Raw genomic sequence first — 23706 nt, 5'->3', positions numbered from 1 at the left:
GGCCTTCATCCTTCCTTCTTTTATTCCTCCCCCTCTCTCTCTCTCTCTCTTTCTCTCCTCACGTTATCCTGTCTTTGTGGTTTCTCACGCTGAAACCAGAAAACAGCAGCAACTACAACAACACCAAACCTTGCAGTGTTGCTTCAAGTCGTGCTAACGTACTATATAGTGCTGTGTGTAGTCCTATTGAGCTGACCAATGCGGTGACTGATTACCCATTCACTTCAGGTGTACCAGGGAAGCCACCTTATTGGCGTTGTCACCCGATTGGTGGAGCGCTCCTCCTCAAGAGCAAAGCTCTTCGCACAAGTAAGAGAGGAGAGAGTGCCATGGAGAGGCAGGCTTCGTCCAGTCCGACAGGGATTATACATTTATGACAACGATGAATTACTTGACAATGAAACATTCAGAAGATGTAAGATATTGTGGTAAACTATTTACTGCAGTCTAGATAAAGCCACAGTAGGAACAATGACATGAGCTATACAGAATGTGAATACCCAAGTGAAGTCGTAAATACATCCTGTCAGATAATTGGAACAGATACAGTGGTGTACAATTTTACATCCACACACATACAGTATACAGTATTGAGGCTATAACTAACTTGAATATTTACAGAATGTACAATTGCACGTTTCTTGCGGTGTAATTATATCCCTCTTCAAGACGGTCTCAAATTATTCCTAGCTGGATTTATTTTATTAAAGAAAGTGTACAGTATAGTTGTCATGCGCCACTAGAGGTCCTCAGTGAGTTGCTGACCTAAATTACATAGACGTTACAATTGGCATCCATAGTTTTCCTAAAAGCCAGATATTAGTTTGTTTGTCTCCCTTGAAAAATCAATGTTAAATTTTAACTTGAGAAAACAAATGTTAATCCTGAACATTTCCCCAATAAAAATCAAACTCACTAATCTGACTATCTGCTATTTAAACCAGTATGTCCACAACCCTTGTGTCTTGTGTTTATTACAGCAAACATTTAGCGCAGAGGGGGACTCTCTAGTCCAGTTCTATTTATTCTGCTTCCAAGCCAGACAGTGTTTTCCTACAGTTCCACTATAGTTCAGTCTAGGTCTACCCAAGCCTGCCTCTCTCTCTCTGCTCCTCCAGGCCTCTTCTCTGGCATGTGGATGTTAGACACTCTGTAGACGTGTAAATGTCACGCCAAACAAGGAGTCACATTCAAGTATCATGGAGAGCATGAGTCGAATGTCCTCCATTATGCTTGCTTTCGCATAGTGCTATGCTTGTCGTTGTGCCCTCACGTCCTCTGTCCTGGTTGGCTGTTGGGGTCGTTAATGCAAACGACAAATTCTGAAACGGCTCTCATGGTCGCAGCTTACGTAAGGCTGCTGTACTTTATACCTCATACTAAGCATTTAAAGTATGAGGTATAAAGTACGGCAGCCTTGTGTTCATAAAACAGAAGGATTGGGTATTGGGTAAGACTGACGTTATGTATCTTTCAGGACCTTTCACTGCTTCGTCTCAACCATTACTCAATGGCTCTGATCTCAGCCACCGCCGTGGATATTTTGACATTCCGTTTTTTTTATTTTTTTTTATGTTGCCACTACTGTTGGAGCAGCCATAAACTACACAGGTTCATCTCGATGTTCTGGGCATCTTTTTAATGTTAGTGTTAGTAAAAAGAAGGTAAAAGAGTAACGTTTGAGGCAGACTAACATCAGTCACTCTGCCGTTCACTGTAGTAGAAGAGGTGCGCCTGGTGAGGGTTTAAACCCCGCAGCTTTACGTCGAGTCCGCCTACAGGAAATACGTAAACTGCGACCATGAGACCCGTTTCATAATTCGTCTATAGTGCACCGTCACCTCCCACTACCAACAACTAGCAAGTTTCACTCTCGTCTTTTTTTTTGTTTCAATTAAACTTTGAGAGATTTCACTATTACATTTTCTTGTTTAATGTTTCAATTCAACTTTGAGAGATTTCACTATTATGTATTTTTTTTTTTATGTTTCAAGCGAGCATCAAAAGAACATGGAAAATCCACAAAATAATTTATTTATAAGGCGCCTTTCAGGGCACTCAAGGTCGCCATACAAGTTAAAAACAGTTAATACAATAAAACAAAACAAAACTAGGGCACAGCTTGCGGCAGAAGACATAAAGGTCAGCCATATTGCCTGCCTAAACAGGTGGGTTTTGAGGTGAGTTTGGAATAGTGATAATATCAGGGGGGAGGGAGGGAACCTCACCCCCCCCCCCCCCCTCTCCACAGGGGGTGTAGTGGCCGGTGTCGAGTCGGCCGGACCCACGGTTGTCCAGAACCGCCCCAAAAAGGCCTCTGCCCGGGCTCCGGACCGGGCCCCTGTCCATTGTCCATATATGGAGCTGGCCTGTTCTGACATCTTTCCGACGTTTGCATAGACTTAGGGTTCGTGTATACAGTACAGGATGTATACTGCATTTAAAGACACTTCCATATTAGATACATTGGCTGCCAGTGTTCACATTGTACAGTTCGACTGTCAAACAGTCTCTCTGTATACGGATGTGCAGTACGGTGCAACAAGGGGCTTCTTCTCCACACTGCATTACCTGCTCACTTTTGCTCACATCGCCGAGTGCCCACGCTCGCTGTAATGTAGACGCAGCCCACGCAAGAACACGATACGTCAAGAACCGTAAAGGCCTACAGTATGTGTGCATTTGAGGACTCTGACAACTCATTATTTTTGCTGTCTTGACATTGCACGGTTGAGCCTGTCTACAGTAACACCACCACCACACAGTACAGGGGATATCTGCCCAAGTCTCTTCCACGGCATGTTTTAGAGACGAGGCCATCTACTGGGTATCTGGAGAGATATGGGCCCGTGGGAGAACTGCTGTTGGTGGTGGGAGAGAAATCAAGGCCGGTGTGTCGACATAAATTATGCGAGTTTGAGCCCTGTGCGGCGCGCCCTGAGGCTGTAGTTTGAGCCCTGTGCGGCGCGCCCTGAGGCTGTAGTTTGAGCCCTGTGCGGCGCGCCCTGAGGCCGTAGTTTGAGCCCTGTGCGGCGCGCCCTGACGCCGTAGTTTGAGCCCTGTGCGGCGCGCCCTGAGGCCGTAGTTTGAGCCCTGTGCGGCGCGCCCTGAGGCCGTAGTTTGAGCCCTGTGCGGCGCGCCCTGAGGCCGTAGTTTGAGCCCTGTGCGGCGCGCCCTGAGGCCGTAGCCGAAGCGAGTGCCCTGCACGCCGTGCTGCGTCGACTGAGTCTGAGTTGCATTCCAATAGCAAGCGATGCCCACACATTCAACCTCATCCACTAAACATCTAGCATCTATAAAGACTTCATCTTAAAGCTCTCTTAAGATCGTTTTCCATCGACATTATATAGTGGCATTCATCATTTATTTCATCACCTGAATTTGTTCTTTGCTACGGTACGATCAAGATACACACGTGTTTGATATAAACGTGTGTTTGGAACCGTGTCGGAAGGTATCGTGCCGACGCGGCATGTTTGCCAAATCACCGATGAAAAAAGAAAACAAGAAAAAAACATTTTGTTTGTAGACTATATGCAAATATTGTAGTTTGTTTCTTCTTCTTCTTTTTTTTTGAAGCTACGGCTGTATACACTGAAAAGCACACTGTCAATGTATTTGAAATGCTGTATACACTGAAAACCACAGTTATTTGAAATGCTGCATCAAACACGCGGTTCCTCATTCTGAAGCATGAACAGCCCTCTTGAGTGTAGCAATACAAATCTGTAGTAATTCCATTCTGGCTCCAAATGTCATGTTGTTACTCGACATAGTTGGGCCGTTCAAACACTCCATACATGAATTATTAGCCCATTTAGACCCGAGGACGATTCTAAGAAAATAGTTTTCTGAAAAACCTATGTTTCTGTGTCAGTGGTTCTCAAGCTATTTCATGTCAAGGACCCCCAGATATTATATGAAGTTGGCCCGCCGACCCCCATCTGAAAATATATTGGTCCAGAAGCAAACACGTCAAAGACGTTCGCTCTGAAAGAATATATATTCAAAGATTTGCGCCACATTTTCACGATTTAAAAAAAATAGCAGATCTACAAGCTCGTCTGTCGGCGCCGGCACACGGTGCCGCGCTATGAGCTTGTAGATCTTCTATTTTCCAATAGCTAAAGCGTAATATAATGCTTCAAACACCAAAAAGTGTTCCTGTCCTGAATGGGTTCATAATTATGGACCTGGCCCAACTTGTATTATCCAGGGTAACAAAAGCAACCTCGGCCAGCAAAGTGATCGATTTCTGACATGATTTTCTGTCATTACAACAGCGGTGTGGTCATTACTTCACTCACTGGCAGGGGCTTTGTTGGGTTGACGGGTGACCAGATGTGTTTCCCCAAACATGTCTCAGAATAACGAACGACTGCTTAATTCTATTGTGAATGCTTAGTTTCTCCCAGGTGGGGAGAAAGCCGTGCGCTTGTATATCGCATGACTGTGTTTATGACTCATATTTTCACAGGTGCCTCCCTTTCACGACGTGTACAACAGGGAGCTCCATCCAACTCTCAAACTCAACGAGATTGAGACCAGTGTAAGTGCAGTGCACACACACACACACACACACACACACACACACACACACACACACATACACGCGTGCACGGCGCACGCACTCACACAACAAAACATACACATACACCCCTAATTCCTCCCCACTGTGTTATTCTTCATTGGGAAGAATTCATAATTCAAAACTTTTTTCCATGATGTATATATACATTCTAATGAGTTTATCATGACAGACAGACGCGTACGCATGCACACGCGCACGTGCGTACACACACGCACACACGCACACACACACAAACACGCACACATTCTTCTGCAGCTTCACTCCTGATTTATTTCCATCTCCCGTTGGTTTAATGCCTCATCGCGTGAGCAATAAACATGAGTGCCTCTGTCTCAAGTGTTTTGCTCTCTACCACGTGTCCCTTTCCCCCCCCTCCCCCAACCCGCCCTTTAGAAGATCCTGGGCCGACTCTGTGAGCAGAACAGGATTGTGAAGGACCAGGAGGCGGTGGTCCACAGACTCAGAATGGACAAGGTACAGTAGGCTACAGTACACATAATGTGTCCACAACTCCACGAGCATGCAGTGGACGTGGTGCAACGTAACCAAGAACATTTAGCCAATACTTAAAGTACTGCACTTAAGTAAAAGGTTAAGTACATGAAGTCATTTTGAGGTAGACTTGAGCATTTTCAATTTCCAATGTTTTTTTACCTCTTCTCCACTACATCTCACTCAGGTCCATATATTGTACTTGTAGATCGTCTATTTGTCTGTTTATGGCTGTTGCGACTGCGAGAGAGAGAGAGAGAGAGAGAGAGAGAGAGACAGAGAGAGAGAGAGAGAGAGAGATCAATCTACACCTGTTGACTTCCAGTGGCTTTTCACTGGTTGTTATGTAAACCTCACCTCCTCAACCTAGTGTTATTGTGCACGTGTTGTTCTCAGGACAGCCTAGAGGGGGCACTGGTGGCCACACACCAGGAGATGGAGCTGTACCACAATCAGCCTCTGGCCATGGACAAGCTGCAGCTGAAGAAGGAGACGTTACAGAATCAGCTGATCAATATCAGAGGAGAGCTCTCTCAGGCCTCCAGTGTAAGAGTCTTAAGTCCTATATCTACTACAACAACACTATAACATTTGTACTTACCGGTAAATACACAAGGATCAGTTTCACTTCGTGTTGTCTCTATGCCGTCCATCCTATCTGTCTGCTGAAAGGGCCCAGTTAGAGCCAGTGTTGCTTTTGGCGCTGCACATTTTGATTTTGGTTTTAGTCATAGTCTCTTGAATAGCTTTCATTTAGTTTTAGTCACATTTTAGTCACCTGGAATGTTTTAGTGTTTAGTCTACTGAATATCATAAGATTTTAGTCGACTAAATCTACAGTTGATTTAGTTGACTAAAATTAATTTTAGTGGTCCTTGATGCTGTTGTAATGACTGATTTTACACTTGCTGAAAATAGCGGATCTACAAGCTCACGTTATGAGCTTGTAGATCTGCTATTTTCAGCATGCAACCAAGTGTAAAATGACTTATACTGGATCTCTTGTCCACTAGTCCCTTCCTAACATTTTTGTCTAGTTTTCATTAGTTGACAAAATTGTCACTATATTTAGTCTCAGTTTAGTCATCGTAGCTTAGTTTTCATTTAGTTTCCATTTTGTTTTCGTCAGTGAAAAAAGCTGGTCGACAAAAAAAAAATTGTCATAGTTTTAGTCGACGAAAACAACACTGGTTAGAGCTGGAGTTCAGTTTTATTTAATCGCATCATTTATTTGCCATCTTTCTCCGAGATAATTGCACTACTTTTGGCAAAGCTGAAAGACTAAACATTATGTAATGCAGTTCAACTTCATGTTTTGCACCCTGTCCATCCGTCCGTTCGTCCGTGGTCTGTGACCAGCTAATTTCCCGTTGGACCAATAACAGTGAAACTAGTCTGAACACACACACACAGACACTCCCTGCTGTATGCCAGAGCAGAACCTCTTCCCCCAAACCTTTCAGATCGGCCTGTTATAGAATATTTCAAACATCATGCGAATCGGTACATATAGTACCTCTAGTCATGAAAATAAACAGGTCTTTCAGACTGCTATTTCCACCAACGGTTGCGTTTTTACATCATATTTGTGGTACTGTGTACCACAGTTGCAATTGCAACCTATAGTTGGAACACTTCAACCTGCAGAGGCCAGTGCAGCACTATATTTCTGCACTGGCTACAGTATCTTACGCTTTAACCCATTTTGAGCAGGAACCCCTTTTGGTGGTTACATACATTATGTTATAATTTTAGCTATTGAAAAATAGCAGATCTACAAGCTCATAGCGCGCCACTAGGTCTGCTATTTATTTATTTTAATCGTTAAAATGTGCCTCAAATCTTTCCGAAAATTGCCATGATTTAGAAAACAGTTTTTTTTTTTTTTTTCGACGTCAGGTTTGAATGGGTTAAAAAGGTTATCCACAAATCATCCTTGCGTGTCCTTGTGCTGCCCCCCCTCCCCCCATGCAGGCTCTAACCACATCACGCATGGAGTTTGAAGCACTGGAGGACGAGGCCAACGCCATCCACGGAGACCTCTGGGAGCAACTAAACGCAGGAGGACAGGTGCGACGAATGGCCTCTCAACAGAGGTCACACAGCATATAGATCAGGGTTCTTTATTATTTGTCTCCCGAGGAAGACATTCGTCTTAGACAAAAGGGCCCGCATGCAAGCGTAGCCCTTATGTCCATGTCGCCGCAGTGCAGGGGGTGTACAGCGTGCGCTGCACGGAGCGTGAAATGTCTTGGGTTCTTCAAAATGCATTTTGTGTTAGACTGTAAAAATAGACTGTAAACAATATGGACAAAATGACAAAATTAAGCCTGTCAGTCCTTGAATTGTTAAATCGCCATCTTTCTAGATCCGTTTGGGCCCAGCTGGCCCATTGGCTGGCCCAGACAACGAGGCGGGACTTCCCCCCCCCCTTCTTCTTAGTTTGTTTTTATTTTGACTCGAGTGGGTGGGGAATCCCGATCATAGACTGTAACGGTAGCCACGCCCCTCAGAACATACGCGACTGTATGGTCATTTTTTTAATAAATGGGACCATCATTTTCCAAAAAGAATATTATGACATTAGAAATGAGACTTTATTAAACTAGTGACTGGAAGCAGAAAGTATTCATGTCCATGTTTATTAAGGTAATACAGTCTAGGTGAAGTTGGGCCCAAATACATCTCTATGGGGTTTTTCTGGGCCCAATGACAGCGCCACAACAGGCCATTATATGAACTTTCAGGAAATCCCGATTTACTTAGTGGCTTCACAAAATATCTGTCTGACTGCCCCCCTGGTTCAAACACAAAGATGTATGTATAGGCGAATACATGTGTGCACAGTATGAGCACAGGGTGATATATACAGGGTCTATGCAAGTATATGCTATACCTTAGAATAGACCTATTTGACAGAACGAGCGTCAACGAGCACTAGCTGAAAACACACACACACACACACACACGCATTTGCAATAATTTACTAACAAAAGTGGCATATTACTTGGAAAACCTCGGGACTGGCCTGACCTTTTTTCTTTTCTTTTACATTTTTGAAAATCTTTTGAAATAAGAATCGAAAAGAAAATAGAGGAAACCAAATAAAAGGCGATATTTACCCCCAAGCCCATAAAAAGGGGTCCCAGCAGTGCAGCATGTATGGGCTAACCAGCTCACCAGCTATTATTTTGTTCACCAGTGGTCTTGTGGTTAGAGTAGTGTCCGCCCTGAAACTGGGAGGTCGGGGGTTCGATCCCCGGCCGGGTCATACCAAAGACTGTAAAAATGGGACCCAATGCCTCCCTGCTTGACACTCAGCATCAAAGGGTTTGATCGGGGGGGGTCAAATCTACTAATCAAATGATTCCCGAGCGCGGCACATGCTGCAGCTCACCGTTCCAAGAGATGGGTCAAATGCGGAGAACAAATTTCACTGCGGTAACGTGTGTGACAAATCGTATTTTGACTTTGACTTTGACTTTGACTTTAACAGAGTGTGTGAGAAGGCTCTATTATTGTAGGTCCCAGCAGTGCAGCATGTATGGGCTAACAGAGTGTGTGAGAAGGCCCTATAAAGCATCCAGGGCCCGCCCACCCAAGACGCTCCGCTGTGTGTTGGAGGACAGTGAGTCATCTTGCTCCCGTTGCTCCTCCAGCATAGAGCTATACACATTACAGTATAACCCATAAAAAGTGTGTGTTTGTCGAAACGAGAGCCAGCCTGCAACGCATACACGGGGGACAAAATGCACCGTGTTTAGTGTGTATCCGTGGGTTCGGAGCTGTGAGCTGTAAATCGAGACGACAAGCTGGGCAGTCATTTATCAAGAGCTCTGTGTGCTTGACAGTTGCCAAGGCGCTCGCAACTTTGGCAGCGGTTGGGAAGGAAGTATGGATGAGTGACAAATGTACTGTACAAGTATCTCACAATGTCTACCAGATGATGATGTCCAGAACTAATGGAGAGGATCTCGTTGCCTTTAAGTTTCACGGGGTGAAAAGGTCCCTCGTCTATCAGGGCATAGATAATGTATGACTACTGTAGGTCCCATGGATATTTACTGACAGAAAAAGGTATGGCCTATATTAAACCTTTTCACTGTCTTCTGCCCTCTCTCTCTCCCTCTCTCTCTCTCTCTCCTGGCGTGCTGCAGAGTGAGTTAGTGCACAGGCACATCCAGAAGGAATTCTGGCGGGTCCAAGATGTGCTGGAGGGATTGCACAAGAGTAATTCATCCAGAGGCACTGACACAGCCAAGCACAGAGGTACACACATGCACACGCACGCACGCAGGCACACGCGCACGCATGCACGCACGCACGCACGCACGCACCATACCCTTGAAAACAACCCACGCACCACTTGATTTTATTGTTATTTGGGGCAGGGATTCCCAGAAGTCTGAATTTCAAAGACAATTTTGGAAAATTGTATGCGTGTGTGTTTGTGTGTTATTTTGGTTGAGTGGTTATTTTTTATAGCTAAATCACAGACAATAATAAGCTCATTATCCAGAAATAACAGACCGCTGAATTTGACCGATTGAATCAAGCATTCATGTAATAATATTAATGAATAATTCATATGATTCATCATGATTATTATATCCTATAATCTATAGCTAATAACTATAGCAATAACTTCTCTGTGTGTCCATCTTTGTCTCTTTGCAGTGGTCGGCGGTGCACCGGGCTCCTTTAGCACCAATAGTCCAGCCAGTCCCCTGAGCTCAGTAAGCCTCACCAGTCCACTCAGCCCCTTCTCCCCAATGCCTGCTACGCAGCCTTCCCCCACCAAACAGCTGGGCCCAGAGGTAAGCACGGCTGGACGCGCCCAGCCGGGGTTTGACCCCAGCGCCAGCCTTCAACCATGCGCCAGTAGCACCCTCGCTGACTTTAGCACCCTCGCTGACTTTAGCACCTGCAGCGCAGAGTCCCGTAGAAGGCCCAGTCGCAGAGCTCGTCCCAAATCCTGGTCGTGGACCGGATTCGAAACGGATCCCAAGCCTGATCGGGTCAGATTTAGGCCGAGACCCAGCAGCTACAGGGGCCCTGACAGCTACAGGGGCCCTGACAGCTACAGGGGCCCTGACAGCTACAGGGGCCCTGACCCATGCCTCCGTGCAGACCACACAGCGTCCCACACTAATGAAACTAAAGACAACCAAACATTCCCTCTAGACCCTCATACCTTTTCTTGGCCCACGGTACCTACCTTCCAAATCCTCCGAGATTCCTTATTGAAACTGGAGCCTGTGGAAGAGGAGGAAGACCATAACCCCAGCCCTACCATCAGCCATGATGCGACCACATGCGACCTGTGTTTAAATCAAGTTAAAAAAAGCAGGGCCGCACGACAGGCCAGGCAACGCCAGGGCTCGTCACACGACTCCAAATCATATCATCAGAATTCATATAATAAATATCAAACCCGTGCTGCCGGCCAGGCACTCGGTCGAGCGGCCTCAAATGCGCCCGTTCGGCAAGCCATGGTTGGCTACCGAAAAGACGTCTACCCGGACCCTCGCCCACCCCCTGCCCCGGTTGGCCACCAAGATGGCCGTGGGTACCCGTCTCGCGATGATAGGCGTTCTTCTACTCTCCCCAAAGCGCAGCGCCGACTGTTCCAAGACGCTTATGAGGCGTATGATTTCCCTGACCTCTACACGTCGTCGACACCGGAAAACACACATGTCCGGGCAGCCACTACAGAGTACCATCGCCGGTTCCCGCCACAGGCCCATGTGCCACGTGGGCGTGCACGAATGCGGCCTCTCTCTTACCCCAATGCTCAGTTTGTCTGTAGTGACTGCCCGGTACCCTGCATGGCCTCAGGTAGACCGATGCAGAGCCATTTTTAAAACCGACATGACCGTGTATAACGACGTAATGAATAGCCACCCATTTGCACTTGACCCTTGTGCTCCGGCATGTCAGACGTTTGTAAATCAATTAATATCGGTATGTTATTTACTTGTTTTAATCCAGAGAGAGAGCCACCCCCGTGTCAAACACATTTTTTTTTAAGTGAGTTACGCAACACAAAAATGTCCCCATGCAGAAAGTGTATTTGGCGTCCTTTTGGTCTGCTCGTTTGGAGACATTGAGCAACTAATTTAGCTCGCCATCGGTTCAATTTAAAGAAAGGTTAATCAGCTGTCGCGACTCCAACAGATTCTGATCTGCCTTGTAAGTGACCTTTCTTGGACCGCTCCGGGGTCACCACATGATCCTCATTGCCTCTGGGGGATTTCTGTCTCTTTTTTTTCTTTTCCTTCTTCATCTTTAAAAAATAAATAAATCAAAACAAAGAAACGGCACCTATCTGCAACATCTATCTTTCTGAACAGAGCGAGCATACAGTCCATTCATGTGCTCTGGCCTGATTCAATTAAAGCTTTATGGCAATTGATTCAGGAAGGAAGACCTATATGATAGGCTGCGGCTGGGGATTAGTTAAGTTCCCCTTATGCACTTTTGGAGCATGTAGGAAAAGGGACATTCTACTGTTAACCATCAGCTTTCTAACTCAATTAAATGGTTTAGGAGCTCATATAAGTCATTTTGGTTTTTAGAGTCCTAGTGGTTGCTGTTGCTGCGTGCTTGTTATGCTCATGAAGTGTGACAGCACAGGACCAATCAATTGCATTAACCTCTAGATTGTGAGCGTTATGGAGAAGCAAACAAGGTTCCTCCACTGCAGGAAGGCATGTGCTGTACTTAACGATTGCTTAACGATCTACTTTACGATTGCTCATTAGTTGACCCCGACTTAGTTTTTGTTGCCTTACCTTCTCGTCTACAGCCGGCTCTGCTCAGAAAGAAGCATGGCAATTTATTTAGCTAAAATTTGACATTCACCGTTGAAGTGACCGCTATTGGTCATTGAAAACACTCAAAGTATTGACGACGTCGTAGTAGACGAAATGATCGGTGCTAGTGGTCGTAAAGACCGTATTACTGGACACGGTCCTCATGCAGCCTATCAGACGCACTCGCATCTCATTAGGTGCCGATGACCTTTCCCCCGCTGACTGCCAATGGCGGGGAGGTCAGTCAGGGCAACCATTCCACAACAAACAAACAGAATCGTCCCCACCATGACTCCTCTGCTCTGCACTCTGCCTGGCTTGTTGTCACTCCTCCTGACGCACAGCGCTCTCTCTTCCTCCTCCTCCTCCTCCTCCTCCTCGTCCTCCTTCCACCTCCTGCCCTCCTCCTTGTCCTTCTCTCTTTCCCTCCCTCGCTCCCTCCCTTCCTCCCTCCCCTCTCTCCCTCCCTCTCCTCGCTCCCTCCCTCCCAATGACTTTAGGAAATTGGCCCGCCGCGCCCCCCGCTTCCCAAATCCTATTACCCTCTGGAATCCTCCCCGACCTTCCCCCCCTCCGTCCCTCCCCCGCCCTTTGACAGTGCCGCCTGGCTACGCAGCTTGGGCTTTGGTGACGGTTACCTTGACGAAGAGTCTCACGGCAGACAGGTATTTCGAGGCGGGATAGGGGAAACCCTGCCCCCGATTTTGTTTTTGAAACAACCATCCTTAATCCCCCCCCCCCCCCCCCTACCCCCCCTAGCCATTACAATAGTGTCCAAAAGTTAAAACAGATCCTCCATAATCCTTCCATCAAAAGTCCATTCTGTCCTGTCATCACCTACAGTGTCATCTGTGTGTGTTTTTTGCGATCCCAGAGCACTTCCAGTTTCAGAGAGGGGCCAGCGCCACTTTTGATGGCTCAAACACCTTAACCACTTTGACCCTGGCAGCCCTGTTTGGGCTCACAATGCGTCGCAATGTGACGTGTCGTGAGGTTGTAGATTAGATATTTTCAACAAATGATTTAAAGAAATATAAAATAATACAATACTAGGGCTTAAGTGGTTAAAGACCGTGACTTCCGATTTCAAACTAATCAGGCAAATCTGTTTCTAACTCTTGCATTTAAAGCACCTTCATTTTTCCTGATCAAAATCTAGAGAGACTAGTATGTTATAGTCTTTGCGTTTTGTTGACTCCCCCGGTCACCAACAAACAAACATCAAGCTGTGCAAAACATCACTAAACAAATGGCCGTCTGTGAATGTATTGTGTGTGCTTGTGGATGCAAATGCACTGTCTAGCTTAGAGTACACTGCACAGTAGCACTCTTTTCAACCGACGATATACGACAAACCCCAGAGGTGTGGAATTCCTCACACTCTTTTCCACCGTGCTCTCTATATGTGCATCTGTGTAGTACAGTAATGTGGTCTTGCTATAGCATCTGTATATCTGTCATGTACAGTAGACTGTATACGACTGTGCTTTGGTCAATAATAGGTATGCAGCTAGTTATGGCATGAGTTTATTTTAACCACTCTCAAACCCTTTATTCTTCATTGACCGGGCCGGGGTCCCCCAGGGTTATATGCTCCTTTGTTTGCTCGCTCCACATACCACATCTCTTCACCGAAAATAGCTCATCTACAAGATCTACAAGATGTTGCAAGCTTGTAAGCTGTTATTTTTGGTCAAATGTTAGGCTATAGGGTTCATGTGGTTAACATAAGCTCATCATTTCTAGCAACATTATCTAATGCAGTGGTTCTCAAAGTGTGTGTGTGTGTGGGGGGGGGGGGGGTTCTAAAGTGAACCTTACAGTGTGTAACTTAACTGTAAAGCCCAAACCACACCAATGGCCGCCATGCAACTCCTTGCAACGGTGGCGAGTAGACGCATGTAGATGCATGTAGTTGCAAGCACCCATTGAATTGAACCAATTGAATCACTTGGGTCTACTTGCGTCGGCTGACCTGCAATAGGACATGGGACTGGCTGGGACGAACTCTAAAACCGTTCTGTTGTGTCTCTCGACCCATTGGTGTGGTTTGGGATTAAGGGTCCTTGCCATTTATAAAGTGTGCAAACCACTGATCTAATTATTTATGGCTTCCATTGTCCAATGTGTTCTCATTTCTATCGATAAGCGTCATGCTACCACCGCCTGCTACCACAGTGGACAACGCGTCCTCTTCACACAATGACATTTGGCAATCAAGTGAAGGGTCACACTCAAGAGTGGAAAGACCAGGGAGTTTCTTTTATTTCTCCATAATGCCTTTATACAAAGAACAAACGTTTGGGGCCGGCCAGCCACCGTCAACGTGGTGACACGCTGACGAAGGCTGGATAGACATAGATAGATAGATAGCTTGTTCTTTGTGAAGCCATGGAGAAATAAAAATTAAAGTGGGGTCCAGGGGGACCACCCCCCGCATGACAGGGTTTCACACGGACCCTCACAGGTCTGTATGACTCTGAGAACTCTGAGAGTTTGTTTTCTTTCGCATGGTCACAGAGTCCTTGAAATTAAAACGTTTTGAGAACCACTCTAAAAGGCATTCTGGGTTCCAGTGGCGGTATAGTGAACAGCTCTGGATCCTCATTGGATGACAGCGGGTTCTCTATGTTGTATGTGTCATTTGGATTGGATGACAGCGGGTTCTCTATGTTGAATGTGTCATTTGGATTGGATGACAGCGGGCTCTCTATGTTGCAGCACAAGTACGGGGAGCGGCCACATGCCAACGAAGTGCAGGAACAGGAACAAGAAAGACTGTCCAACATGAATAAAGGTACAGTTTATTTGGCTGAACAGTGGACCGCAAATATCCATTATTTTCTTATAGCGATATATATATATCGTAATTCCTTTTTCCGATTAGTCGAATAATTGAGAAGCACATGTGTTTTATAGATTTTTGTTTAAATGTATATATCAATGAATCAATTAACCACTTGAGTGTATGTTATTTTATACGTTTATACACGGTGGTGTAGATATTTTTGACAATTCTTTTAAACTTTTTTCCCATGCCCAAAATAGTATAGATAATTATAAAATAGGATTATTAATTGATTATTTTACTAAATAATCGATAAGATTTTCATAATCGATTAAATGTATTCGTTTGATTAACCCCGCTGAAGGGGATCACTAGTCGACTTGAGGAAAGCTCATCCGTTGCCACAAAATATGTTTTTATTTTAAATAAGAATAACCAACCTCACAGCGCTTGTGATTACACCCACCGTGCATATAATTATGTGATCCGTAATTATAACACAATTATAACACATATCAGGTCAAATCAAATTACTTGGGGAATGATAGGTTTTATCCCATTTTGGGCGGGAACCCCTTTTGGTGTTAGCATTATGTTATGCTTTAGCTATTGAAAAATAGCAGACCTACAAGCTCATACGAGCTTGTAGGTCTGCTATTTTTGAAAAATAGAAGAAAGACTGACACAGAAACATGGCTTTTTCAGAAAACTGTCAGGATGCAGAAGACATTTTTAGATCTGATCTCAGGTCAGAATGGGTTATTCCATATTCACTGAGGTGTAGACCTAATCTCTTTTCCCATGGTAACCCTCCTGTCTTGTGTGTGTGTGTGTGTGTGTGTGTGTGTGTGTGTGTGTGTGTGTGTGTGTGTGTGTGTGTGTGTGTGTGTGTGTGCGCCCGCGTATAGTTGGCATCGTTCCTCCGAGGACAAAGTCGCCCACCGATGAACCGGACAGCACTTTCGACGGGGTCACCCGTCGCAACGGCAAGATGCCAAACGGTATCTCCCGGGTAGGTTGAACCTAAAGGAATGTACGGTACACGCAATTCATTATCCTCTCTAAACCGTCACGCAGGGGTGCCCACACTTTGATGACGTGAGAGCTACTTTCAAAATGATCAGCTCAACAAGATCTATATACCCACCATTGCTGAAAAAGTGAGAATAGTTTAAATATGTACCTGAGGGGGCTTTAGAATAGCGGCGCTGGCATTACATATACTAGAATTTCGCCCCCCTTCGGGGGGCTCAATCCTAGTGTCGTTGCAGCGCAATATGGGAAGAAGGAAATTGCGGGAATTGACAGACTCCACTTCATGTTTCAGCTGTGGTTTTAAACTCAGTAGTGTGCCCTGCACACAGCGCACACTCGCAATTGCAGCTGGAGGGCGACGTGACACACACACACACACACACACACACACACACACACACACACACACACACACACACACACACACAGAGCGATGTGTGGATAAATCACTGAGATTTGGGAAATGTGTTCAGAAGTACAACGATTAAGCACGCACAGGCAAATGTCAGAAGCATCTGTTTCGGTTTCCAAACAGGAAGTTGTAAATGTGCTTATTAGACGGAGGCAGCGTGATGCTGGCATCTATTGTGATGCCAGCATCACCACATTTCACATAGAAATATAAGCACCCATTTACTCGCTTAGCGGAGACTGTGGGGTGGTAGTAGGACATCTCCCCGGACGCGTGGGTATGTCCAGATAGTTGCCTCGCGGAGGCCTCTTTGTCCAGTGTCCATTCTGGGTCTGGAAACGGCACTTTTTTGAGTGTTGACCCCAATAGAAGGTCTGCTGCTCTGAATTTTACACCTCTCCCGCTTAGCGGAGACTGTGGGGTGGTAGAGGACATCTCCCCGGACGCGTGGGTATGTCCAGATAGTTGCCTCGCGGAGCCGTCTTTTGTCCAGTGTCCAGTCTGGGTCCGGAAACGGTAATTTATTTTGCATTGACCCCAGTAGAAGCTCTGCTGCTCTGAATTTTACACCTCTCTCGCTTAGCGGAGACTGTGGGGTGGTAGAGGACATCTCCCCGGACGCGTGGGTATGTCCAGATAGTTGCCTCGCGGAGGCCTCTTTGTCCAGTGTCCATTCTGGGTCTGGAAACGGCACTTTTTTGAGTGTTGACCCCAATAGAAGGTCTGCTGCTCTGAATTTTACACCTCTCCCGCTTAGCGGAGACTGTGGGGTGGTAGAGGACATCTCCCCGGACGCGTGGGTATGTCCAGATAGTTGCCTCGCGGAGGCCTCTTTGTCCAGTGTCCATTCTGGGTCCGGAAACGGTACATTTTTTTGCATTGACCCCAGTAGAAGCTCTGCTGCTGTGAATTTTACACCTCTCCCGCTTAGCGGAGACTGTGGGGTGGTAGAGGACATCTTCCCAAACGCGTGGGTATGTCCAGATAGTTGCCTGGCGGAGCCGTCTTTTGTCCAGTGTCCACTTTATAAAGTCCATGCACTCCAGTGAATAGCATTTATCCATTTAGATAACTTTTTTATGTTATTTAATTACTTATTTTTACACAGAAACATAATGTGTGTCTTTACAATAACTGTAATGTAATAATAATACTAATAATGTAATGTAAAAATTATTTAATTAACGAATTAAATAATCTTATTTTATTCTGAAAGCAACCGGATGTCTTAAATCTGCTAGCTGTCAGACCGGAAGTTCTAAATTTGCTCATAAGACGGAGCCTTAGACGGAGCCAACTCGCAGGCAGTGCGAGAGGCTGGTTACAGGATTCTATAGGTCAGCCGTTTTGGTGTGACACACACGGCTTCCACATTTAGCTTCATACTGGGTGAAAGTGTCCTTCCAAAAATTATTATTTCGCTCGAAATTCTTATTCACAATGACATCGAGTTGAGGTGTTTGTGTTTTAGGGTAATTGTTGCATAAGCGCTATTTCGCACTATTTCTCCCTCCCCTCCCCTGTGTCTGAAGCAGCTAGCATGGAAGCTATATGGATTATGGAAGCTTTCCCTCCGATTGCACACAACCATGCCGTTATCCACGCGTCCATCCGATTGCTTTTAATGTAAATGTCCCATCCACTGAGCAATAGCGATATAAGCGCCTTATTCATTCATTCGATTCATTTGGGTGTGGGGCTGTGCAGTGCTGTGGGCAGCCTTTCTGACGGAGGCTCGGAGCTGCTGCTGCTGACGCTGTTCGAGTCGCATGGAGCAGTATAGAGTAGGCGTGGCGCAGCATTAGAAGGGCGCAGCAAATGCACGACATTGAGGGGTAGAAAGCATCCCGGTCGCGTGGTTCATCTAACGCGTGTGTCACTGTGAAGGACTGGCCCCAATAAGTGAACGTAGTTGGCGTAGTAGACGCCAACATGACGATTCTGACGTAGGCTGGTGATGTTGAGCAACAATGGCGTGGTTGACAAAAGTAATATTTATTCAGTAATTAAGACATTTCTTTCAATGAAATGTAGCCTATATGTATTCTGGGAGTGTGCCGAATTTATTTTGCATATAGAGATGTGTGGTGAAAGTGTGGTTGGGTCGGAGAAAGCTGTTGGATAAACGGCCATGTGCTTATGTACCCCTGTCTATTAGGGTAGCAGGATTATTATGATTATTATTATTAGTATTGTTATTGTGATTATGACATGGATTATTGTTGTGATGTGAGCTTGTGGCTGACTCACTATCTAGAAAATAAAAACATGGCACTTCATTTAAAATAGGTTACAGACCCCTGTTATATGCGCTTGTTTTGGGATTCTTTTTAAAGACCTATTTACTTGTTTCTATGAGACATGGCAACGCCAACAGCGCAGCGAAAGGCATCCACGTCTTTCTCTTGTGAAATGCTGAGATTAGAAACGACCATAATTATTTCATTTCTCAACCTTAAAAAAAAAATAAAGACATCTCCATAATCCTTGGGAAGTGTGTGTAGCAAAAGTAGTCGGCATTGTCATGGTTGAAAGTATTCATGCAACACTGACGCTGTAAGCTGTGTGATGCTAACGCGCTAACACCGTTAGCATGGTCTGTGTTGGTCAAAGGAAAAAGGATAGATATGAAACTACTGGCCAAAGTGTCATACAAAACACAACACCTAAAATCGGAATGTGATGGTGACCTATTGAGCACAAACAGACAATCATGATTTGCTTGCTGGACCTATAATTAATTTATGTGCATTACATTTCCACCTCGCACATATAAATCAAAAGCAAGATGGATGCTAACGCGCTAACACCGTTAGCATGTTCTGTGTTGGTCGGAAAAAGGATAGATATGAAACTACTGGCCCAAATAAATGTCATAGAAAACACAACACCTAAAATCGGAATGTGATGGTGACCTATTGAGCACAAACAGACAATCATGATTTGCTTGCTGGACCTATAATTAATTTATGTGCATTACATTTCAACCTCGCACATATAAATCAAGCCACAGTGCAGTCAGAGAGTAGTTCACAGGTCACACACAGGAGCAGTGAAAGGGGGAGGGGACTTGGGATGGCAGTGTAGAGTAGGCACGACATTGAGGGGTAGAAACCATCCCGGTCGCGTGGTTCATCTAACGCGTGTGTCACTGTGAAGGACTGGCCCCATTAAGTGAACGTAGTTGGCGTAGTAGACGCCAACATGACGATTCTGACGTAGGCTGTTGAGGTTGAGCAAGAATAGCGTGTTTCAGAAAAGTAATATTTAAACAGTAAAGAAGACATTTTTGGCGAATGCAATGTAGTCTATGTCTTTTGTGGGAGTGTGCAGGTTTTATTTTGCATAGAGAGATGTGTGGTGGAAGTGTGGCTTGGTCGGAGATAGAGCACGAATGAACGGCCAGGTGCTCATGTACCCCTGTCTATTAGGGTAGCAGGATAGGACAAAATGCACTTGGAATGGGAAATAGAGGGGGAGAAATCTAATAGTTAGGGGGGGTTTTGTGCACAGCAACACTATGTTGAAAACAAAATATTGCATTGTGAGTTTGAGCTTTCGGGCCCCTTTTGTCAATCAATCAAGTCACCTTTAACTCAAGTGGCAGATTCCAAAAATATTTAATATTAAATATTCTTCAGGGACATGTCCGGCTGTGATCTACCTGTACAGCCTTTGTGATCTACTGGTAGATCACGATCTACCTTTTGGGCACCACCTACTGTTTTTGCTTTAGAGTCTAAAGCAAAAACAGTAGTTCAGGACACATTTTCATGGTTCCCTTCCATTTTTTTGGTTTCCTACATTTTGATTTTAATTATTATAATTTGTACTCGTTTTCAAAAAACATTCCCAAAAGAGCTACAGTTTTCATGATTTTTTTTTTTTCTTAAATTTTATCCCACGATTTTGTAACCCAGTTTTCTTTTCACCCAGTGCCAATTATCTAATGTAATCCTGGGCGCTACACCTCCTCTGCCAACCTGGGGGGGGCAGCGGACTGACCTCATGCCTCCTTCTATGCATGAGAAGTCCAAGCTGCTTCTTTTCACCTGACAGAGGGGAATTTCCCCGGCCGGACGTAGCGCGTGGAAGGGACACGTTATTCCCACCAGTTCCTTTCCCCTCCATCAAGCGCCCCGGCTGGCCAGGGGGAGGTAGTTTTAGAGACCAGGATTACTGCATGTTTTTGTGAGGGTATCTACCCTAGGGGACACGGGGAGAACATGCAAACTCCACACAGAAAGGCCCTTTCGCCAACCCCCGCCTCGGGTATGGGCACTGATGACGCGGAGGAGGGAGTTTCATGATTTAATACCAAATTAGATCTACAATCTCACAACCAGTCGCTTCGTGCCGCGTACGTGAGCTTATAGATCTGCTATTTTCACTAGTTTTGGGTCACAGGCTAAAAGGTTTGGGAACCACTGCTCTAAAGGCTGTGGTTCCCAAATTGTGACAACCACACATTATTTTATTTTTTTTACAAAACATCAGTAATCTGTTATCTGGGACCATTGCACATGGCGCGCTTATGCTCGGCCATATGTGTATTCAGAGGTCTTAGTCGTCAAACTAACGCAAGCTTTTGCCACGCGGGCATCTAGTCGGGGTAGTTAACGTCAATACCAGAACAGGTGAACCGGTCAAATCAACACTCAAAACATCCATCAGTTTGAGGCTTTCATAGCATCCATCACATTGCCATGTTTTCACTTTGGGCCTTATGTCTCAGGCTGGACTGCCTCACCGCAGGATCAAAGTGATTCTTGAACATTGCATCTGCCTCGCCTTTCCAGGTTCTGGACTGAAGTGAAACCATACTAGTCGTATTGCCGTCCAAGCATTCTCAGCAGTGGTGGAAGAAAGCACTCAATTGTTTCACTTATAAGTGAAAGTGTCACAACTCACTATGAACTTGTAGATTGGCTATTCTCATCTACATTATGACATGCCCTGAATTTTGCGACGCTAGGTTTCGGAGTGGTTTAAGATCTGACAACTGGAGTAATATATAGCATGAAACACTTCCTCGGTCTTACCGAGGAGTCGAGCGGCAGCGTTCTGAATCAACTGCAGCTGTCTGTCGGGATTGATTTATTTATTGTTTTTAGGGAGACCTGTAAAACCGATATAACCAAAGCCTCAGGGGGCAATCAATTACCCAGGCAGGGCCTGATCTGATCTGCAGGCCTTTGCATTGACCTACAGCGGTGGTTTCCAAAGTGGGGTCCGGGGACCCCCAGGTGTCCTTGAGGCGGTTCCAGGGGGTCCCCACCTAAATGATAGTTAGGAACCAAATGGACCATAATGGGTCTGTAACTCGGAGAGTTAAATTAACATAGATTTTACAATATAAATTGGGGTCCCAGAGATTAAAAAAAAAAAGCCATTAAATGGGGGGTCCGTAGCCTAATGCAGGTCCCACTGGGGGTGCTTGAAATGAAAATGGTTGAGAATCACCATTACTTGAACTGTAATAAAAATCTTCTCTTATGGAGGGGTCCCTGGCATATGTTTTCAAATGGGGGTCCGCGGGCTAATAAATGTTGATTTAGGGGTCCTTGACATTAAAAAGTTTGGCAACCATTGACCTACAGTACAGTACAGTACAGTACAGTACAGTACAGTACAGTACAGGGAACCTACAGGTTCTTTGTCTTGACCACAGGGCACAGCCTCGTCTCTCCCAGTCCTTTTTACTCCCAAGTAACCACCAGCTCAGTGGCCTTGTGGTTAGAGTGTCCGCCCTGAGATTGGATTGAATTTAATTGAATTGACTGGGAGGTCGTGGTTCGATCCCCGGCCGGGTCATACCAAAGACTGTACAAATGGGACCCAGTGCCTCCCTGCTTGACACTAAATATCCTTTATTTTTATTGATTTAGTATTGTTCATTTTAAACGAAAATACATATTCAGTAGTAATTAAAAAGGCAATTTAAATGTTTTTTTTATCCCACGATTTTGTGGGTGCAGTACTTCATTTAGACAGTACTTAGTTCAGACTAGTCATTTGGTTAGACCAGTTATTAGTTCTACAACTACAACCTATCTCAAACCCTCACCCTAACCTCCCACGGGGCAGCACACCTAAACCTAACCTTAACCCATGTCTAACCAATGACTAGTCTAAACTAAGTATGCACCCCAAGGAACACATTGTTCCCACCAGTTCCTTTCCCCTCCACCAGGGGGAGTTGTGGTTGCATGTTTTTTGTGAGCGTACCTACCCTAGGGGACACGGGGAGAACATGCAAACTCCACACAGAAAGGCCCTTTCGCCAACCCCGCCTCGGGTATGGGCACTGATGAGGATAGAACACGCCCCCGCAAGCACCCACAGCGTCTCATGCAGTGGGAACTGGGAATTGAACCCAGGACCTTCTTAGAATTATGTTTTTTTTTTTTTTACGGTGTGTTTGTTCCACAGGAGCGCCCAAAGAGTGCAGTCTTCCCAGCGGAGGCGAAGTCTAAGATGAGCGTAGAGGAGCAGAATGAGCGCATCCGCCGGAACCAGAGCAGCTCTGTGAGGGACAAGAGGCGCAGTCTGAACCTGTCCGCCAATTACAAAGTGGTATGTTGTTATGAGCCACTTTCGACACGATCGTGAATGTGGATTGAATGCCTTGTTTCCCATTATCCTAACGTGGAAATGAACCTTTGGCCTTTTTAACTGTATGGGAGTTAAAACACGCACGCATGCACATACAAATAATAACATGAGGAAACAAAGGCAACATTACAGATCCCTAGTACATTCGTTCCAGCCCTAACTTAACAAACAGTTCAAAAAAAGCAACAATTCCTGCCGGAAAAGTTGTAATTATGCAAGGTGTGTCTTTGCAACAATGCAAGACATACACATAAACACTGTGACATAATCCCTGTCTGAAACGAGCTGAAAACAAGCTGTGAAAACGTGGAAGACATTATACCACATCTGAAATCCTCCTCCTGCTGCCTTGATTTTCTGCCAACAGGCTTTTTTCTAAAATGTTCCAAATTGCATGGGCTCAGATCTTCTACAAATTGTCAACACGTCTCTTTTCTCAGGCTGCTTCCCACAGGCCCTACGAACTGCATGCAGTCATCAAGCCACTCTTAGAAAAAATAATAATAACTGCACTCTGTCGAGCTGCCAACTTGCGCTTTGCACACAAGTTGGCCATGAATGGCCTACTTGTGCGCGAGCAGAGCGTGCAACTTATCTCTGACTCTTGTCAACTTACATTCTGTTTGGCGCCCCCGGCTCTCCACCGTCAACTACTGCGCTATAAGCAGACCCCAATCAAGTTATTGAAACATCTGACATGTATAGTTAATAATATATACTATAAACTTAAATTGGTTACGTGACTTAAACATGTTTTTACATAAACACACATAGTTACGTCATCAGCCAATCCCTGATTGGCCGAGCAACGCCACCAACACAAGGAGGCTATCTATCCAAAGGGTCAAAGGGACCACCGACATACGCAGCAAGCTGCCAGCTCGCGCTCTGATTGGCAGAGTGACGCAACGACGTATGCACGCAGCGCCCTGATTGGCCGAGGGTGTCAACGACATAC

At 45.4% G+C, this 23706-nt stretch overlaps 1 protein-coding gene across 10 annotated transcripts in view; it reads left to right on the top strand.

The window, feature by feature from the left end:
• plekha6 (pleckstrin homology domain containing, family A member 6) overlaps nt 1-23706 on the top strand; it is a 156680-nt gene that overhangs the window by 119936 nt on the left and 13038 nt on the right. For 9 of the 10 annotated variants that reach the window (XM_080786715.1, XM_080786714.1, XM_080786710.1 and 6 more), the window contains 9 exons: nt 4478-4549; nt 4985-5065; nt 5480-5629; nt 7058-7153; nt 9241-9352; nt 9761-9900; nt 14620-14695; nt 15595-15698; nt 22566-22709. In XM_080786715.1, coding sequence (XP_080642841.1) covers nt 4478-4549; nt 4985-5065; nt 5480-5629; nt 7058-7153; nt 9241-9352; nt 9761-9900; nt 14620-14695; nt 15595-15698; nt 22566-22709 — 975 coding nt within the window. The remainder of the gene's footprint in view (nt 1-4477; nt 4550-4984; nt 5066-5479; nt 5630-7057; nt 7154-9240; nt 9353-9760; nt 9901-14619; nt 14696-15594; nt 15699-22565; nt 22710-23706) is intronic. The other variant, XM_080786713.1, reaches the window with a different exon arrangement.

Source organism: Protomyctophum bolini (genome assembly GCF_963924005.1).
Source record: "Protomyctophum bolini genome assembly, chromosome: 2".
NCBI classification, from domain to species: domain Eukaryota; kingdom Metazoa; phylum Chordata; class Actinopteri; order Myctophiformes; family Myctophidae; genus Protomyctophum; species Protomyctophum bolini.
Note: the sequence above shows the minus strand (reverse complement) of the source record. Positions and strands in the feature narration are given on the sequence as shown.